Source organism: Mycteria americana, chromosome 2 (assembly GCF_035582795.1).
Source record: "Mycteria americana isolate JAX WOST 10 ecotype Jacksonville Zoo and Gardens chromosome 2, USCA_MyAme_1.0, whole genome shotgun sequence".
Lineage (NCBI taxonomy): Eukaryota > Metazoa > Chordata > Aves > Ciconiiformes > Ciconiidae > Mycteria > Mycteria americana.
In genome coordinates this window covers 169,375,845-169,395,516 of record NC_134366.1, presented here as the reverse complement: position 1 = coordinate 169,395,516, position 19,672 = coordinate 169,375,845, and the positions used below count along the sequence as shown (strand labels likewise).

The 19,672-nt window shown below is 39.5% G+C and overlaps 1 protein-coding gene across 1 annotated transcript in view; it reads left to right on the top strand.

Annotated features, from left to right (window-relative positions):
- The window catches only part of FAM135B (family with sequence similarity 135 member B), a 151,931-nt gene that overhangs the window by 63,119 nt on the left and 69,140 nt on the right, over window positions 1–19,672 (top strand). The window contains exons 3-5 of the mRNA XM_075495767.1: window positions 6,430–6,569; window positions 13,657–13,727; window positions 15,879–16,052. Of these exons, the coding sequence (XP_075351882.1) occupies window positions 6,430–6,569; window positions 13,657–13,727; window positions 15,879–16,052 (385 nt within the window). The remainder of the gene's footprint in view (window positions 1–6,429; window positions 6,570–13,656; window positions 13,728–15,878; window positions 16,053–19,672) is intronic.

Here is a 19,672-nt window from a genome sequence, read left to right as displayed (position 1 = left end):
TCACGCTTGCTGTGCATGGTCTCTGTACTACTACAACTGAGAACCCCTTCCTTTCTAACTGTTGTTTTTTCTTCAGAAACTCTCTAAAGCATATGGCCTTTCACTCATGGCTTTGAAGGTAACCTTCTATCATAGGAACATTACCTCATGCAAGAGTTCTGAATTAGGGGCTGTGTGATTAGGCATTTACATATTGTAAAACCCTCAAAAAATAAATACGAACAAAACTCCAGCATTTCTCAAAGGTCAGATTATACCAATACTCTTGGGCAAATCTGGGTCTCAGACCAGGATGCCTACCATCCTCGAAAAGGTTTGCTGGTTAACATTTATTCCAGTTTTCTTTGGAAGTTATAGATGTCAGGAGGAAGCACAATCGAAAATGTAATTATGGAAAGAATCTAGCTGTCGAGACTGGAGCATGCTAATCACTTACACACCAAACAGACTGCAGAGGGCATAAAAACCGGCCAATCCTATTGCTTTGCAAACAGCAAGGGTTCATATGACTTAGGTGGCTCTGGGGAAATCATTCATCATCAAGTCTCAGCTACACCAAGACATTGCCATTTCAAAGTCTCTTCTTGACAGAAATCAGAGGTTGAGATATGCGTGTGTCATTGTCAGTTGATTCTGCCAAGGTGCGTTCATTGTTTGCTCTGTGGAAATGTTATTGACATAAAACAACTATGAAACAACTTAAACTATTTTTATAGAGGTTAAAAAAAAAGTGAGTAAAGGATGGTTCAAATACAGGAGATTTAAAGGGAAGAAGGGAGGTAATTTAGGCATGGTGAAAGCAGAGGAAGGATGCTATAAAAGCTCAGAGTTGAAAAATGAAGAAAGTGGGATATCTGCAGAGGACAACTGGGATAATTGGCCAGTGGAGTTTGGGAGAAGGAGTGCTAATCTATCTGGTGTGTGTATTAGGATCTTAGAAAGGTTGGGGGAACAGTTCTGAACTGAAGAATGTTGTCAACATCCTTGATTAATTTTCTCTAGAAATGTCTTCCTCTCCTCACATAACCAAAAGTGGTGTGAGGGTGCTACTGGGGGAAATGACACAAATGACAACATTTGAAAATCAGGAAAACTTAGGTCCCTGTCACAGCTTTGCACCAGCTGAGGGATTGTTGTGGTTTAGCCCCAGCCAGCAACTAAGCACCGTGCAGCCGCTTGCTCACTCCCCCCTGGTGGGATGGGGGAGAGAATCGGAAGAGCAAAAGTAAGAAAACTCAAGGGTTGAGATAAAAACAGTTTAATAGGGAAAGCAAAAGCCGTGCACGCAAGCAAAGCAAAGTAAGGAATTCATTCACTCCTTCCCATGGGCAGGCAGGTGTTCAGCCATCTCCAGGGAAGCAGGGCTCCATCACGTGTAACGGTTACTTGGGAAGACAAACACCATCACTCCGAACGTCCCCCCTTCCTTTTCTTCCCCAGCTTTATATACTGAGCATGATGTCATGTGGTATGGAATAGCCCTTTGGCCAGTTTGGATCAACTATCCTGGCTGTGTCCCCTCCCAGCTTCTTGTGCACCTGGCAGAGCAGGGGAAGCTGAAAAGTCCTTGACCAGTGCAGCAACAACTAAAACATCTCTGTATTATCAATGCTGTTTTCAGCACAAATCCAAAACATAGCTCCACACCAGCCACTATAAAGAAAATGAACTCTATCTCAGCTGAAACCAGGACAGGGATGCTGCCAGTCTCACCAGGAAATATTTTCAGTTGATGTTCCAGTGGGTCCTTCAAGTAGAAGGGCAAGCTATTCTGGCATATCGCACCCCTTCAAAACACAAATAGAGTAGCACATTAGTCAACTAAAGTTGATTTCATTATCAACTTTATCAAGTTATACCTACTATGAACAGCAAAGCTATGGTTAAGTGAGTTTGACCACGTCACATGTCTCTGTAGAGGACTGTGTTTTCTGGTGGTGTCCCTCAGGTTCCAGTGCTTTTTCTTGAAGATGTTAAAGCAGTTTTTCTTATCCATTGCTTATATCTTTCCATTTTCCTGTCCCAACTCTCATTATGCACTCTGATGCATTATGCAAAATTATTCTATTCTATTCTATTCTATTCTATTCTATTCTATTCTATTCTATTCTATTCTATTCGATTCTATTCGATTCTATTCGATTCTATTCGATTCGATTCAATTCAATTCAATTCAATTCAATTCAATTCAATTCAATTCTATTCTATTCTATTCTATTCTATTCTATTCTACTGTGTATTTTTCTATTCTATTCCATTCTTCAGGGGCTTTTGCACATCTGCCACAGACCCACCACCACCCCCTGAGTGCCTTCCTACTGGCAGTGGTTGTCAGAACAATATAGTTTCTATTCTCCCTCAATTAGGCTGAAGATAAGTAACAAATTTTTTTACATGTCACCTATCCATCAGTTCCTTCCTTATAAGATTATCTGGACATATGTTTTCAGGGGCTTCCAGGATCTAAGTAGCAAAATCTCTCTCTGATTCTTTAAAGGGATTAATAATTTCTATATGATGTGCTGCAATAACATTTAGAAATCTCCGTCTATAGAAACTTTCAGATGGGTAGATTAGGTAGACTAGAGCGTATCTAGGGGAGCTTGGTAAATTGGATATGGAGACAGTGATAAAGCAGGACATGATATACTGACTGGTCTGTACAGGTAGCCTATGCTATGTATAAGAAAGTGTGCAGAACTGCAAAGAGCCTTTTTCCCTTCCTTCTTTTAAAATGCCATTACTCAATAGTCTCTAAAGGGATTGCTAGGGGGGGTGGTGGGATGGCAGTATATTTCCTGTGGAAAGAATAGAAAGAGAGAGATGCATCAACAGGCTTTTCTCATTCTCTGAAATGATTGGTTGTGGAGCACAACTGTCCTGTTCATGCTTGCAATGGTTCTTACAGCCCTGAGAGCTCCTTCACTTTCCAGACAATTTGAAGACCTAGTCAACCCGAAGAAGATAAGCAGTAAATGGAATAGCCACTTAGGAAAGGGAGACAGGGAAATAGGATTCCTTCTAGCTTAAGGGATACTGCGAGTGTCACAAATAAATCTCCTAACAAGGAAATTTACTGAGCAAAATCTCATTACCACAAAATTAGACTTTCCTTGTTGAGTTCACCAAACCTCAAGCCTTTGAAATTGTGGAATAAAGAGCTAAATGCAGGTCAATACAGTCTTAGCTCCAGCTCTCATGAGGGAATGAGAGCTCCCGGCAGTTTCCACACACTATGTCTGTCTTCCTTGGACTGCGTGTGACTGCTGAGCAGCGCGGGCATAGCTCAGAGCTGTTTGCGTAACTGAGGTTATGCTATAAAGAGATTTGGGAAAGCCCATAGTTTCAAGCTTCTCTCTCACACCATCTTCTGCTTTGTGCCAAAGGACAGAAGTGCTTATGTGAACACAGGGATACATCTGCTATGTCTCCTGCCAGCAACCTTCCCTGAACAACATCAGCCATGGCAAAAGCCAACCTTGTTGCCGCTGTCTGTTAGCAGACGAATCCGTGGGTTGAGAGAGACATAAGTATCAGAAGGTATCCCAGAAACAAAGGGAAGTTTGTAAAAGTTACTGGGATGATAATGTTTTCATGGAGTAGTCTAAGGAAGAGTATGTTTGGTGCAGGTACCACTTGTTAGTAAAAGAAGCTCAAGTACAGTCATACAGCCTGGTCCCTGTCTGTACCTTAAAGCACAGAATACACCATCGAGTGCTACTGCCTGAAGGGCAATACCTATGGACGTGTTGCCTTTCCCCTTTGTTTTGAGAAGCAGGATGTCTGCATTGCTGTCAGCATTACTAAGGCATCTTCATGCTGCCGAGCGCTCCTCTGAGAAAACTCCTTCCACAGCCTTATATCATACTTTAAGAGAGAAAGAAGCGGGCTGTGGCCATTGAAATAGGCAGGGATGGGTTGTGTTTAGGAGGTGATCAGGCACTCATCTGCTGTAGTTGTCTGCCAGATCTTTGCAAAGGTAGATAGCTCTGCTTAAAACTGAGCAATTTTTGGCCCTATAGTATCGTATTCACTCACACTGATTTGAGACAACCCTAAGCATTGTAACGTGTCTTTGACTTCAACCTTTCCAACCAGAGAAATTACTCCTTATGCCACCTTTCAAATCTAGCTCCTAAAGCAATTACACACTAGGAGTGGTCTGCGCAGGAGTGTGTCTGAAAAGAAAATGACATTAAACTTTCCATCCTAGAAGAGTACCAGTATATCAATATCCAAATCAAATAACAGAAAGCTTCCTTTGTCTGCCAGCTAGGAATAAGAATGCATTATACCTCTAGTATGATTTTTGCAGTGTCTCTAATAACGTGAGGCATAAATTAAAATAAATACAACTGCATGCTTTTCAAGAGCTAATCAGGCTGAAACATTCTAGCCTAACTGGTGTAGCACAAGGAAATAAATGTGTATTTATCTAGGCTGCCTGGACTTATGCAGAACTATTGTGCAGGATATGTGATGGGAAGACAATAGCAGAGTGGAACACCTAGGCTGTTCCTGGGTGTGCTTGGTAAAAGTCGGTAACAGGAAAATTATTTGAATGTAGTCTGGATGACAGCACTATGGTCCTGGTAATTAATTAGCTCAAGTCTTATTGGTCTTATTGGTGTTTAATCAGCTTTTCTCCCTGCCCTGAATTATATTTTATTCTTTGTCTGCCCTATTCCAGTTCCAGCAGACTGGCGCCACAAAAGCTAATCATTATAATGACAAAACTCCATTCACTTGTGTACTGGGGCCTTTAGTACTTTTTTTTTTTTTTAAACTCCTTTCTCTTTTTTTTTTTTTTCCCCCTAACCAAACTTTACCTCAGGAAATCTTTAGTCCTCTGTCAGTCTTGACTTACTGACTTCTGATTGCAAATTATGTATGATTCTTGCACTGAAAAGCAAAGCAGTAGCTTTAGCACAGCAGAATAGACCTGTCCTGATTTGAAACTCTTGACAAACCAGCAGTCCCTAAGACTTTCTGACCTGGACTTTTATCTTACCACAGCTCAGGGACTCAAAACAATTCTGCAAAGGCCCGAATTCCCAGAAATACCTTCTGAAAAACTATTCTTTGTATAAAGCATGTGCCTGCTGGCTTCCTGATGATGATCACAGATCTGTGTCTTTTTGAAGGACTGATACTGGTACACCTTTTTTAAGCACACCTTGTCAGGAGAGTTACAAAATACCATTTGCTAAAAGACTATATGTCAAAACCTCAGATTCCTACAGCACTGAATGCTGGAAAGGGACAAAGCTAGCTCTGAGTAAATTTTGCAGGAAGTTGTTGCTCAGCGGCTATGGAAGTAGATTTAGCAGGGGATTCTGATTAACAGCCAAGACACCACTTGAAAGTACTTAACTCTGGAGCCCAGTTGTTCATTAAATAGTCACACAGTCATTGCAGGGTCCTCTGGAAGGAATTCACTGTAGTAAATGTTGTTGCATCAGGTGTGGGTTTGTACAGGTAAGCAAGTCACACTGTTTGCCTGTTAGTGAAAGAAGAATTACTCAATAAGCAGTGGACTTTAAGCAAAAATTTGCCTCACTCTAAAGCATGCACTTTTTTTTTTTGGTCAGATGAACGATGTCTTAAATTCCATAGGCTCCATTGTAACCAAAACAAAATACATACACTGGAGGCACCTAAAAGTTAGGAAGGACAAATCCCACCTGAGTTTATGTGAAGTTCATTTGTGATTATGTGATACACCAGCACACAGATGAAGCTATTGACTGTCTGCATTCAATGTGGAGAAGCCTAGAGTTTTGGTTCTTGAGTTCCTCAGATTAATCCCAATTGTATGGGTCAAACCGGCAACTCTCACCTGGGTCAAGAGACTGAAGGATTACACAGGACTTTCGGCATCTTGAAAAAATGGCTACATTTTTCTTTTTCTGTATTTTAACTTAAGATACCTGTGCACTTTTAGGCTCTACATTCAAGATATGCTATTGGCTATTGTCCCCCCTCCCAGGTAGTAAGTTCTGGGAGTACCAGAGATGACAAGAAAACTCCCTCTTCTGAAAGATGCCCATTGCAGATAAAAGATGAAATTTCACAGGTGAACACCCACAGTCCTCATGGTGCTGGGTAGCAAACATGCCTAGAAGACATTTGATGCTTTAGCTTTCATTAGAAATAAAGTTAATAGTGTAAGTGCTGTCACAGGGTCAGCTATTCTCATTTTGAAATCCAGCCTGCCTACAGTTTAACATTTATTTTCTTTAAATACCATGTTTGGGAACCTGCAACCCACAATAACAATCTGCTCCATTACCATTAATTATTGAGAATGCAAGTGTTTATTTACAAGTACTAATATAACTGGTCTAGATAATCCTGAAGTGAAAACATAGGAGAAAAAATAATCTCCCTGCAGAAATCACACCAAGAGTCTGTCTGTGTTTTGTGCAGGTGATTCCAGCCTTTGCTCAGCCTGCGTTCATGAAAACAACGTTTACAGCAGAATATTTCAGATTTTGTACAGAAACGAAGAGATCATTCTTAATGAATCAATGAACTTCAGAGTGCACCTGCTTCTGGATGGTGAAAGGGTGAGTTGTCTTGAGATGCCCATAAAAACAAGGAGGACAGGGATTCCTCTTACCTAACTTTAAGTGTCCATTGCACAGATATCTCTATCTGAGAAGTTGTCATGGGGTCTCTGTGCTGTTACAGGCCTCATCAATGTAGCTGGTGGAGGTAAAGACATGATTTATCTTATCAAATACCACCATCTGCATTAGAAGGAGATTGACTGTCCTCTACCCATCATTACCTATGCTGACAAGGGTGCCTGGGGTGATTTGTTTATTTGTAAATGCCAACACTATAAACATCTGCACTAGGTCAGATAGACCCTCTGCACTGTGCCTGTTACGAAGAGTAGTCTACACCTTGGCTTTCCAGTGGTACAACATCTTGACATATACTGGTAAATCAGTATATCAAAAACTCAAGTGTACCATCAACCACAATTTGTCATTTGTGCACTAGATCATTCATTCTACATATCTGTGTAAATCAACCTCACCTGAGAAAACCAGGAATATTCTGCATCTTGCTAGGACCAGCTTCTACTCCTACCACCCATTTCTTCTATCTTCTCCTCTCTCCTTGTGACTGGTTTTTGCTACAGCAACAACAATACTGTGACCAAGCTACCCAGTCCCTTTCCACCACTCAGAGGTCTCCTCACCCTCCTCCTTAGCGGTCCTGATTTCAGGAGTGCATGGCAGAGTTGCTGGAGCTTACCCTCCCTATAGTCCACATACATACAACCCCTTTGCTTTCCATTGTGTCTCAGCTAGAATGGGTTCCTACTGAGATCCTTCTCCCAATTTGGCATCCCCTCCTTCAGCCAACATGAGCACCCACACAAAGGAAGTATATGATCTGAACCACCCATCTTGTATGGCACCGTTGGCTTCCTCTTACTGATATGAAATTAATGTCTTCCAGTGATGAATCCTGTTCCCAGGACCTACAAGAGAGGAGCAATCTTAGAGTATGGAGAGTGCTGTTTTACTGGACTCTTTAAACAGAAAGGAGAGAAAGTGTCATAGTAGAATGGCATTCGGGCCTGGCCGAATGTGTCATTGCTGTGCTTTGCCAGCACAAAGACTGATACAAAATATACGGCATTAGTGCTTGCTCTCATTGATAATGACAGACACATGACATCAGCTGTTTTTGCAAAATCAGCATGCCATCAAAATTATTTATGCAGCCAATGTGAATCAAAAGCTGTGTGTTGAACCTGGGGCCAGAGATTCTCACCTGTCCTTCCTTGTATAACTTTGTATTTGAGGATGAAGAGATTTAAAATTTCTGGTTTATCCAATTTCAATCCATATATACATAGGTTATATATAGATCTAAATTAAAACAGCTGGAGAACCTAATTTAAGCTCATTTCACATGCTTCACTTTCCCTCCCACTTTTTTCTTGGTGTTTTGTTTTGTTTTGTTTTAACATAATGTCATCAATTTATTCCTCCCCAGAATTGTTGTTTTGTGCTTATATGAAAAATTACTAAATGCAAGTTTATCAATATTCGTTAGGAAAATGTTCCAACATGGTTAATTGAATATTAATTTTATCCTTCCTCAGTGGAACATCTCTGATTAAAAGTCCCTCCCCTCAAATTATAGCAGTTTCCGCTGTGTCAAGCAGGGATGATTTCTGATGATTTTTGCATTAATATTCAGGAAAGTCGTGCACCTCACAAAATGAAAAAAAAAAATCCCACAAGATTCCTCACAGCTAAACCTCATTATGACTCTTGATGTGCTGTGTGCATCACACTTGTCTGTTCATAGGAGGTCCCTTGGGAAAAGGACAGCTGCCCAATTCTGTACTTACAAAATGGTTTTGCACAGAGAGAACTCCATTATCTCTGTGTGATGAAGTTGCTTTGGGTTTTCAGGGGTGTAGAATAAGAGCATAAACAGGTCTGTTGGTCTCAGATGAGTTGCTGAAGAGACTCTAAAGAATCAAATGCAAAAAATAAAGTCTGTTAAACTTTTTGCGTGTTGAGCAGATTAACACAATTCACTTCTGCTGAATGCTCCCAGGCCTCTTTCTTCTGCTTTGATGTCTTGCCCTCCACAACTTTACAAATTTGACATAAATATGGGAGAGACCAAAGTGTGCCACTCCACTAGGCACCGCGCTCAGAAGAAACCTGCTATATCCACAACTATTGTTCAGAGAAGGTTTTGCATCTCTGTCATGTAATCTCGTATGTTGGATGCGATCCTTGCAACGTGGCGTCGGCAAAACACCTAGAGATTTGTAAAATGTTTTAAATATTATCTCTATTCATAACTTCTTAACTTATTTGACACACAACAGATGCAAATCCGTTTTGTGCCAATTGTGTGCCATGGTGAGGTTTTTTGGTTGAGGGTGAAGGAACTGTTCACTGCTTTTTCTATAAATGGAAGTTATGATAAATAACGAGGAAGTTAGACTGGGTAATGGAAGTTCTGAGTTCACATGCTCTATGTAGTTTCTGCTGTCAGAGCTGGAATTATCAAATATAAAATATATATATATATATATATATAAAATATAAAAAGCGAGCAGTATGCTTTCTCGTCATGGTGCTAGGGTAGTTTTGTTGATGAGATAGGTTGCTGAGATAGGCTCAGTACAAAAAAACCCCAAACAACAAAACCCAATGTGCATGTCCAGATTAGATTATTTGCTACTGGTTTTGTTTTTTGTTTTTTTTTTTCTTTTTTTCTCCTCCTCTTGCATAACCTTAGATAAGCTTAAATATGGAAATACATATTTTTTGTCTGGCATTAAATGGAAGCAGCCTCAATTATCCTCCTAGAAGTGTCCCTGAGCATACCTTTCACCATATAAATGGCCCTTTAAAACTCTCTGGCTTATTAGATGCCTTTCTCTATATTTTCCCAGAATGCAGCATTCCTTGAATTCATAGGAAAAAATATTGCAAGGCTGAGGCAGCCTTTAGTGTTACAAAGAAGTCTAATTTATTTTCATAAGCTTTTGCTTTCATTCTTATTAAAGAAGGAGCTCTGCCTCTTTCATCAAGCAATAAAACAGGTAACTTGTCTGTCTCCTTAGTTGCTGGCTCCATTCAGGGACGATTTAGTAGCAGGGAGAGGACAAAGTGAGGCACGCTGCGATATCAGAGTATATTAGATTTTGTACTTTCCAGAGAAATTTAAGTGAGATAGGACATCCAGATCATTCAGTCTGACATTCTGGCTAAATGGTTAAATATTATGGAAGTACATCACAAGAATGTTGGAAACTTCAGTTATAACTATTATTGCAGCTCTTAAAAGCTAAACCAAAGATGTAAATCTAAGCTTGAAAAATCAGAATTCAACACTGAAACGATGCACTTGATTCCAGGCCAGTTCAACAGAAATTGGAGCACTTTGCTTTGTATATACTTTTTATTGTATAAATACTTTCACTTTTTAGATACAAATACTTTCTATTGTACAGATTCCAAATAGTGTTCAATAAAATGCATTTCCCTATCAGTGCAGTCCTCTGGCAAGAGAGGCAGAGGTTAGAAAACAGCCTGAACTCTGGACAGCACCTTCTGGAAAACTGTGTGTGCTCACAGATGAATACGGAGTCTTTTTCCACAAGCTATGAGGCCCAAGGTGGGAGCACTAGGGGAAATGTGAGCACACCCCAGCAACAAAGAACAGGATACTGAATTTGCAGACTTTAATTTCCACAAGACACAAGATGATGTTACAAGAAAATGCAGAGTAACATTAAACTGATGCAAACAATGACGAATTAATCAAATCAGAGATGACAAAATTAATTTCAGCCTTGCTTGATTTTAGGGGGAAAAAAAAGAATGAAATGCATGTACTATTTCAAAGAAAGTTTCCAAAATTTCTGTTCAGAACTTTATTTACGTATTTTATTTTTGACTGAAGGCAAGATCAGCATGTAAAATGCAATAAATCCCAAAAGTCAGACGTTCTGAATTTCCTTTACTTTTATCTGGGTGTATGGAATATTACAGAACAAAATAATATTCCTTGTTTAGTATGAATGTATTTCCACAAACATAGATCTTTATTTTTTCTTTCATGAGTTGTGATTTTAATCATTAACACAGATGAAAAGTCAAAGAACTTTGTAAAAAACACTGGAAGACATTTCACAGAGTACCTGGGAGGACACTGCTTGGCTTAGCCAGTCAAACAGTAATTATATTCCAGAGAAATTTTTCATGCTAATTTCTTAAGTATGTTGGTGTGAAATTTTACAGCTTTTCTTCAGGGGAAAAAAAAAAGAATAACCTGATAGTCTATCAAACTTTTTGAGAATTATACGGTTTGTAAATGATAACTGTGGAAAACACCATAATAATCCCAGTAGTGCTAAAAGAAGCAACCAATATTTCATTTAAGGACAATATTATTTCATACAGGAGACTGAGGAATGATAGAAATTTCAGTGCCTCTTCTGTACGAGCTATGGAAAAGCCATTTCATTTTTTCCCACATAAAGGATCTTATGCACCTGTGGCTCTAATAAGTGAAAAAAAAGTAAAACACAGGAAAGTCCAGCAGGTATCAAAGCTATATAGTAACTTGTGTCAGGTAATTACTGTACTTAATTCTGTTGTGTCTCAACTTATGCATAAGCCTTTTAATGACATTTTCTCATGAAGAGTCCAGTGATTTCTGAACAGCTGTCCAATTTTCACTTTTCTTAATATTTACACCTCCAATGTACAAAGGAAAACATGAAAACTCCATAGTGAGAACGGTGATTTGATTTTATGTGGGTTTTTGCACTATTCTGAGCAGTCTGATTTCAATACAGTTTTGGGATTAAAAATATCCTGTACTTGTACCTTAATGCATGACCCCATGCAGTGAGGAATATTTCTAAGTCTCTCAGACATCTGCTCATTGCCTCAAGGTGTTTTGAACTAGTGTCACTACCTATTGAACTTGTTTTAAACACAGGCTCAGATTTCAGTGACAGTTGCAGGTGCTCAGCAGTATTAGGCACAGACCCAAAATTTCATCCCCCCTGTTGGAAGATGAGGTTTTCTTTGTTTGAAGCACTATACTTGAGTTGAGTTCCTAGTTTAAATTCAGTCTGTAGCTTCAGTAATGATTATTTCCTTTGCAGCTGCCAGCAACTGTGATTTTTAGTGACAACAACTCATTAAAAAGTCTTTTTTTCTGAAAGACATACTTCCAGGTGTTTTGAGCCAAACACAAAAGAGAAAGCACATTTTCAGTAAACAGAAGCTAGAATTTTTCTCCTCACATCTCTGTGCCTGTGGTCATGCTAGAAGAAATACCATATTACTTCAGAACGGTTTCAATTTTACATCTTTGATAATTTTGTCAAAATACAATTGATCCTTGACTCTCAATTTTCTTGCTTCAATAGAAAAAGGCACACTGTAGATGGAGTTTCATCTTTGGAAAACCTAGCTAAACATGTTTTATGTTATATATTTTATGAAACCTACCTGTCAGAGCAGGCTAGATGCCTCTGACATTGCCTTCAGTGCATTTTTGGTATAGTCTGCTGTTAAGAAGGTGCTAATCAGCTGGAGAAAGTAGAATTCATCTTGTCTAACTTAAGCCATCTAAAATGTGAGTGTATCTAGATCAATATATTTCTCTAGGCTCTATCTATTGTCAGCGGAAAGAGACAGGCACAAACAGAAATCAATTGTCCTTTTCAGATGTGTACCTCAGGATGGGTCAGCTCAGTGCATGCATCTGCTTGTTGCTTTCCACTGACGAAAGACAGAACCTAGACGTCTCACCTCACCTTTTTGTGGCAAAAATTGGGTAAAAAGAAGTTGTATTTATAATACCCTATCCCCAGTGAACAACTTCACTTTTCCACCTGCATTCCTGTGCATCCTCTGTTGTACTCTGGTATACAATAATGGATGCTTAAACTCAGAGAAAAATACTATTTTGGTAATAAAATGAGTGATTTTTTTTTCATATTTCCATTTAGGTTGATAGAGATAAAAAATTTTTTTAATCTACTAAACCTACATTGCTGGGGAAAAAAAGACATTCCAAAGGAGTGAAAGAGAAAGTGTTGGGCAGCTTAATCCTTCTTCCATTCTGATCTATTTATTTCCACTTATTATAGTTGCTTTAAATGTGCCAAGCTGGAATGTGTTATCCAATGTAGTCCTTTCCAGGTGAGGGTAATGAACTGACAGCTTCCTTCATATACTGTTTCAGAAAATCCAATTAAAGTATTTCATTGACAGTAAAGTAAGGGTAAGCTTGCTGGTGGGACCTCTTAGATGAAGGTACCAGTGAGCCAGCTTATGATCACACATTATGTCTTCAGTGTATCTGGCAAGCTGCATCCTACCATGTATAAACATGCTCAGTACCCTGCAACAAAGTGAACAGTTAAACTTCCGTTAATTGAAGCTTCAAAAACAACAGAAGCTTTAGAATTTTGCAAAGAAAATGGTCTACATGAGAATCAATGACAAACTTCCTCCATGAATCTGTCAAGGGCCAGAAAGAGTGACTGGGAGGCAGGAAAGCCTCAGTTTGCTGAGAAACAAACTAAAAGGCTAATGATGAGAATGATGAGAGATGAGAAATTGTCAGAATTATTTGAGCCATTTGTGATTGTTTTAAGCTGTAAATTTTGAACCTTGCATTAGTTACAGGCAGGTAATCATAAGGATTAATGGCTGTTTCTCAGTGAAGAAAACCTAGTCTTTGTTCTCATTCAGCTGACAAGATAACCCAAACAAATACTTGCTCAATGAGGGTCCTGCTCGGCTTCAGAAATACTTCACTGACTCTCAGTGTGCAAAGAGCAAGCATCCAGCAAACGCAGTGCTCTACGCACTCTGGTTACTCTTGTATGGAGTGATTTTTTTGACATGACAGGACAGCCGGGAGCAGGTAACACCTCTGACTGCTCTGGTTCCATCTGAATCCTTCAGCAATTACCGCGACTTGCTGTCACATTTGGTCCTTTCTGCCACTGTGGCAGGGTGCTGCTATTGCTGCATATTTTTGCCTTTGCTCTTATCAGACAAACCCATCCACCGTTGCCTTCAATGTTGTAGGAATCATTTCATAAAGGTAACCTTGCCTTTCTCTTTTTTGTAGGTAGAAGATGCATTGAGTGAGGCAGATTTTCAGCTCAAGTTGGACCTGCACTTTACTGATAGCGAACAACAGTAAGTGTTGTTTTAAAGCTCAATTGGTAATGCAGGCATTTGTTCAATTGGGAAATTACTTTGATGAAGTGAGAGTACTTTGGAAAAAGCAATAGCTTTGATAAGTCTTTCCTTTACCTCAGTGTTGAAGTCTTTCTGTTTCTCCTCTCTGTATTTGAAGAGTGTATCTCATGTTCCTCTCTAAAGGAACAACATTTTTTCTCCTTTAAGTGTGAGGTTTTCAAAGATGTTAAGTGTTGCTCTATCTCTGCTGCTGTTAAAGCCAAAGGGAATATCATCACTGACCTCCATGTAAGCAGGGGCTGTGGTTCAGGAATGCATTTATCTCAGGAGACAACTAAGTATTTTCTGGCTGAAGATGAGTGTATGAACATGCTAAGCTCTTTTCTTGTATAAGAACCAAAGCTATCTCTATATTTTAGGAGGAAAGAGTCTTCCCATTGACTTTGATCTGCATTTGATTCCATAATCTTAGGTGAAGTGGGAGTAGCATCCCTTCCTGATAGCAGAAAGCATGATCCCAGACATTATTCAGCCTTTTTTAATCACAGAAAAGGCTTCCAATGACTTCAGCAGCATTTATGGGGGGGTGGGAGGAGGTACAGAGAAATTGTCTGAGCTGTGTTTCATGCTAAGAGTGTTCCCATGTGATTTTATTCATATCCATAGGGCACCTAAACAAATTTCAAGAATATGTTTCCTTTATCAAGATACAAAAAGTGAAAACTTGTTCTCTCAGGCAGGTGGGACTGGACCACCAGTCATCAGCTGTGATGCTGATGTGTCTAGAAGAGAGAAAAAACAAACATTAAGTGATATCCGAGAATAAAAAGAACTGAAGCTTTCAAGTTATGAAATTGTGCTCTAACACATACATTTATTTTCTGTTATCATCTGAATGACTAATCTGATTCACTGTAAACAAAAGCAGTGATTTTTATAAAAGAATATTCTGCAAATCTCACTGAAACACTTCTTGGGACTAACCATGCATCATACTCAACCATGTCATCATAGCTTTTCTTAGCTCTTGGAAACAACTGGCTTCAGAATGGTCTTTAGTGCTGTAAAAACAATTCATAGAATCATAGAATGGTTTGAGTTGGAAGGGACCTTAAAGATCATCTAGTTCCAACCCCCCTGCCATGGGCAGGGACACCTTCCACTAGATCAGGTTGCTCAAAGCCCCGTCCAATCTGACCTTGAACACTTCTAATGGTGGGGCATCCACAACTTCTCTGGGCAACCTGTTCCAGTGCCTCACCACCCTCATAGTGAAGAATTTCTTCCTTATATCTAATCTAAATCTACCTTCTTTCAGTTTAAAGCCATTAATTCTTCTTTAGAAGTGTGTTTCACTTGCATTAGTAGGATGTGGTTAGGCATGGTCCAGGTTTACATCTCACTCTCCTGCCCTATAGGTGACTGAGATGTCATGTGGTTGACTGCACACTAGGAAAGTTATTCTGGAGTAGTTATAATCAAACTTTAAATTAAAATCTTGGTCTTTATTTAGACCTTTATTTAGACTTTTATAAAAAAGGAGAACTTGTATTGTTTCTCTGCAGTTACTTCACCTACTCTTTTTTTTTGGCCTCTTGCAAAAAGTTTTTTCAGAAGATCAGCTCTCTGGAAAGGTGCTCTGAATATTTTGAGCTCTCTCTGACACAGGCCTGCTTCTAACTCTCGCAGATTGCCTGAGTTGATTGTTCTTACACTGAAAATCACAAGTAGTGAGCTGCCCTGGCTATGAGCACTCAAATAAGCCGAGCAGTTTGCTAAACGCATTTCCTTCTGCTACTTAGTTCTTGATGTCCCCAGAACTAGTGCATAGGTAGACATCAAGGACAATCACCAGGGGAAATGGCATTACATGTATTTTTCTTTTATACAGTATGCTTATATATCTCTATATACCTGTTATTTATTATTTATATTTATATTTATATTTATATTTATATTTATATTTATATTTATGCTAGGCACAAATACAACACAAGATACTAATCAGTTATGTAAACCCGAAACTTATGAAGCTGGGAAATTATAAAAATTCACCTCACGCCATGTCCCAGTCTGCTGCCTGTAGCATGTTACAGGCTGTAACAACTCATGCTTTCACTTACCCTTGTAAACCTCTTTCTCTTCCAGGCTGAGAGATGTTCCAGCGATCCCCATGATCAGCAGCCGTACACTGTGTCTTCACTTCCACCCCCGGAGAGGTCTGCACCACCATGTTCCTGTCATGTTTGACTATTTCCACCTGTCAGTGATATCCGTCACGGTGCATGCGTCACTGGTAGCATTACATCAGCCTCTCATCAGGTAAAGGACACAGAAATGTCTGTTGAAGGGCACAGGAGATTCCTCTTCTGTGTTCATTTGCTTGTTGTATAGGAGAAGCAGAGAGGATAATTTAATTTCAAGTTTTTTGGTCCTGGACTAACATTCTGGAGATTGGGGTTTAGAGCCAGCCTCTGACACAGGCTCCTTCCCTTGATAAGACACTAGGGGTCTGATAAAAAACTAGCAAAATCTTTAGGAAGAGGTTCAGAAATTTTGATTAGTCTTGATCTCTCTATTCCCTACCTGTAACACCAGGAAAGTGAAAATTTTCTTCTCCTTGGATGTTTTTCCTCTTTAGTCTAAAAGCAGCTAAGAGCATTTACATTTTTTCCCCCTGTTTTGTAAAGCATTTAGGCCAGTTAGACTCTAATCTCATCTGTGGCCTCTGTGCATTAGCATAATTCATAACATGTCTAGAAGGAGGTATGCATGAGTCAGTACTGGATAAGGCTCTGTTGAATTTTTCCTTTGCAGCATCATCTGATTTAACCATGCAGCAGTATAATACTAGCTGCCATGGGGTCTAGATGTGATTTATGTTATCTAATTCATAATGACAAGAAAATAATTCAGAACTCCTTCAAATAAAACAGGGCTGGAGGTCAATATCCTCTAATATTTAGAGCAGGCGAAGGGAAGCAAAGGTCTTTCTGGCAATTTACTTTGTGTCCAGTCTTGTCATCGCGTGAGAGAAAGAGTGCTGAGAGGGAGGGAACTCCTTTGGTCCTTGTTGTGGTTTAGTCTCAGTTGGCAACCAAGCATCGCACAGCTGCTCACTCACCTTCCCCCCCTGGAGGGATGGGGGAGAGAATCTGAAGAACAAAAATAAGAAAACTGGTGGACTGGGATAAGAACAGTTTAATAAGTGAAATAAAATAAAATAAAATAAAATAAAATAAAATAAAATAAAATAAAATAAAATAAAAAATAAATAATAATAATGAATTGTAATGAAAATGAAAACAATGAGAGAGAGAAAGAGAGAGAGAGAGGAACAACACCCAAGGGAAAAAAACAAGTGATGCAACTGCTTGCCATCCACCGACCAACACCGAGCCAGTCCCCGAGCAGCGATCCCTGCCCCCTGGCCAGCTCCCCCCCAGTTTCTATACTGAGCCTGACATCATATGGTACGGAATAGCCCTTTGGCCAGGTTGGCTGTGCCCCCTCCCAGCTTCTTGTGCACCTGGCAGAGCACGGGAAGCTGAAAAGTCCTTGACCAGTGCAAACACCACTTAGCAACAGCCAAAACATCAACATGTTATCAATATTATTCTCATACTAAATTCAAAACACAGCACTGTATTAGCTACTAGGAAGAAAATTAACTCTAGTCCACCCAAAACCAGGACCGTCCTGAACCAAATGCAGTGTTCAGCATTGTTCAGCTTCCCTTACTCCAGCAAGGCCTTGCTGTTTACCAAATGACCGGGAGACTCTTAAGTTTGTCAAGTACTGCGCAAAGAGCTCTGTGTCAGAAAGAAAAGATGAACCTCTAGACTCTTTTTTTCTCAGGTTTCGTGTTTTGACTTAATACATCTGTGCTTCAGTTTTCCATTTGTATAAAGGCATTGCTTGTACATGATGCCATAGAATGAATTAAGATTGTAAGATGTCGAGTTGTGACAGTGATGCAAGTCGTATTAGTAGATCAGACTGACATATCTGTCTTTTCTTCTGCTGCTGAGATACAGGTAACTCCTGTATCTCTCTTCTGCTATGTGTTGACTTTTAAAATAGTGAATTAATTCATAACAGACTACTTCTAACCAGATAATTTTGCTCAGATAATTTGCCCATTGTTCTACTATATAAAAGGATGAAAGAACAACAGTTATCAGGCTTAATGACTGTTTTCAGTGCTTTGTTATCCTCTAATGAATGGGGCTGCAGAGACTTGTTACTGTTATTAGGCATAAATCCCATGATGAGCAACTGTTCCGTAGTCAGATTATTATAGCTTTTAAAATATGATTTTGTGGATATTTATGAAGTATACCATATTTTTACTTAATGCAGTGGAATGAAGAATTTTGACAACACAATATAGAGTCTCATTTGCTTAAGCCAGTAAAATAATTTTAAAGCATGATACTGAGGATTTATCTTCTTCTCGATAAATATTCAAAACCTGAAGAGTTTTTATAGCATGCGTTCTCTAAATATAAATCAGGGTGAAGACACTAGTGTAAAAGAAATCGCAATTCCAAGCGTTCTGAAACAAAACCAGCCAACTAAAACTTATTTGCTTTTCTCCCAGCTCAGAGCTTTCCTGCTTATCACTTATCACTGAAGTTTACTAGGAACATAGAAAAAAAGGTTTGATTTTAATTTTAAAATCAAATCTTTATTTTTGTAACACAATAGAACCTGAATGACTGGAAAGTCTTTTTTGTCACATTATAGAAAAAATAAACACAGGATAGTTACATTGTCTGAGAAAAAGACCTATGCAGTATTTCACTGCGGTTTAGTTTGCTACCTAAAACTGTCCCATCATAATACATACTTTACATGTACATACACATTATTTCTACACACATGCATACACTTAAATGTAAAATAATAACAGTTTTAGACCTGCCTTGAAAATAAAGATCTCACATTATGTACAACTGAAATTCACTGCTGTCCTGAAGTTGTCCTGGAAAACACCTTTGCCTGAAGCACAGCTATCTGCTCATGTATGTCCTGTGGACTCAGCTTTTCATATTTTGTTAGCTCTTTTGGCAAATTAGATACTCTTCCCCAAAGTCCTTCCCTGTTGCCTGTATTTAAACAGTGAAAACAGTAGGGAAACCAGCAAGACCGATTCAGGCTTTTCCCTGCAGGGTAATGTACACCCACAAACAGCTCCTGTTGGGCAAACCTTGCCAGGGTGCCTCCATTACCTCCTGTTTTTTGACAAGTGAACGTTTTGATATTGATGTTTGTCCTGGTTAATAATTCTTAGACAATAAATATTATATTAAATTTGATGCTTTGAAGCCCTTGCCTCTTACCAAACTGAGAATGAGTGAAATTCCTGTTTCTGGGATCCTTTGCAGGATTCTGGATGGAAATTTTGTCACCCGAAACACTGCTCCCCTCACCTGTGCCTTCCCGTACAACCAAACCTTTCTGCTGGACACAGCAGGACATTGTCACACCACTGCTTGCAAACCAGAGGGCTGGAGCTGTGCCGGTGCAGACCTCGCGCCCCTCACCCTCCAGCACTGGCAGCTGCTGTGCAGGTCGGTGATGTCTGCACTGAATGCTTTGGGCAGCTGCAGATCACAGAGCAGTATTTTCAGACTTTTGGGATGTGGGAGAAACAGAGGAGAATTTAGAGCAGGAGTTGGCTGGCACGTCTTTCCTAACATCACAGAAATGACAGTTCTCTACGGAAAGGAAAGGGCTTGCCTCTGGCAACCTCATTTTGTCCAGGATGACAGAAGATGACCCCAGCAAGTCTGTCAAAAGATGAACAGAAAAAGTGAACAATGTTCATGCTTGAGAGTACTTGAGAGTACTGCCCTGCTGAATGCACTGGCCTTCACAAACTGCTTAAATACCTTTTTTATTCTCTTACCTAAGCTTCAGAGGCTAAATGTGAGTAG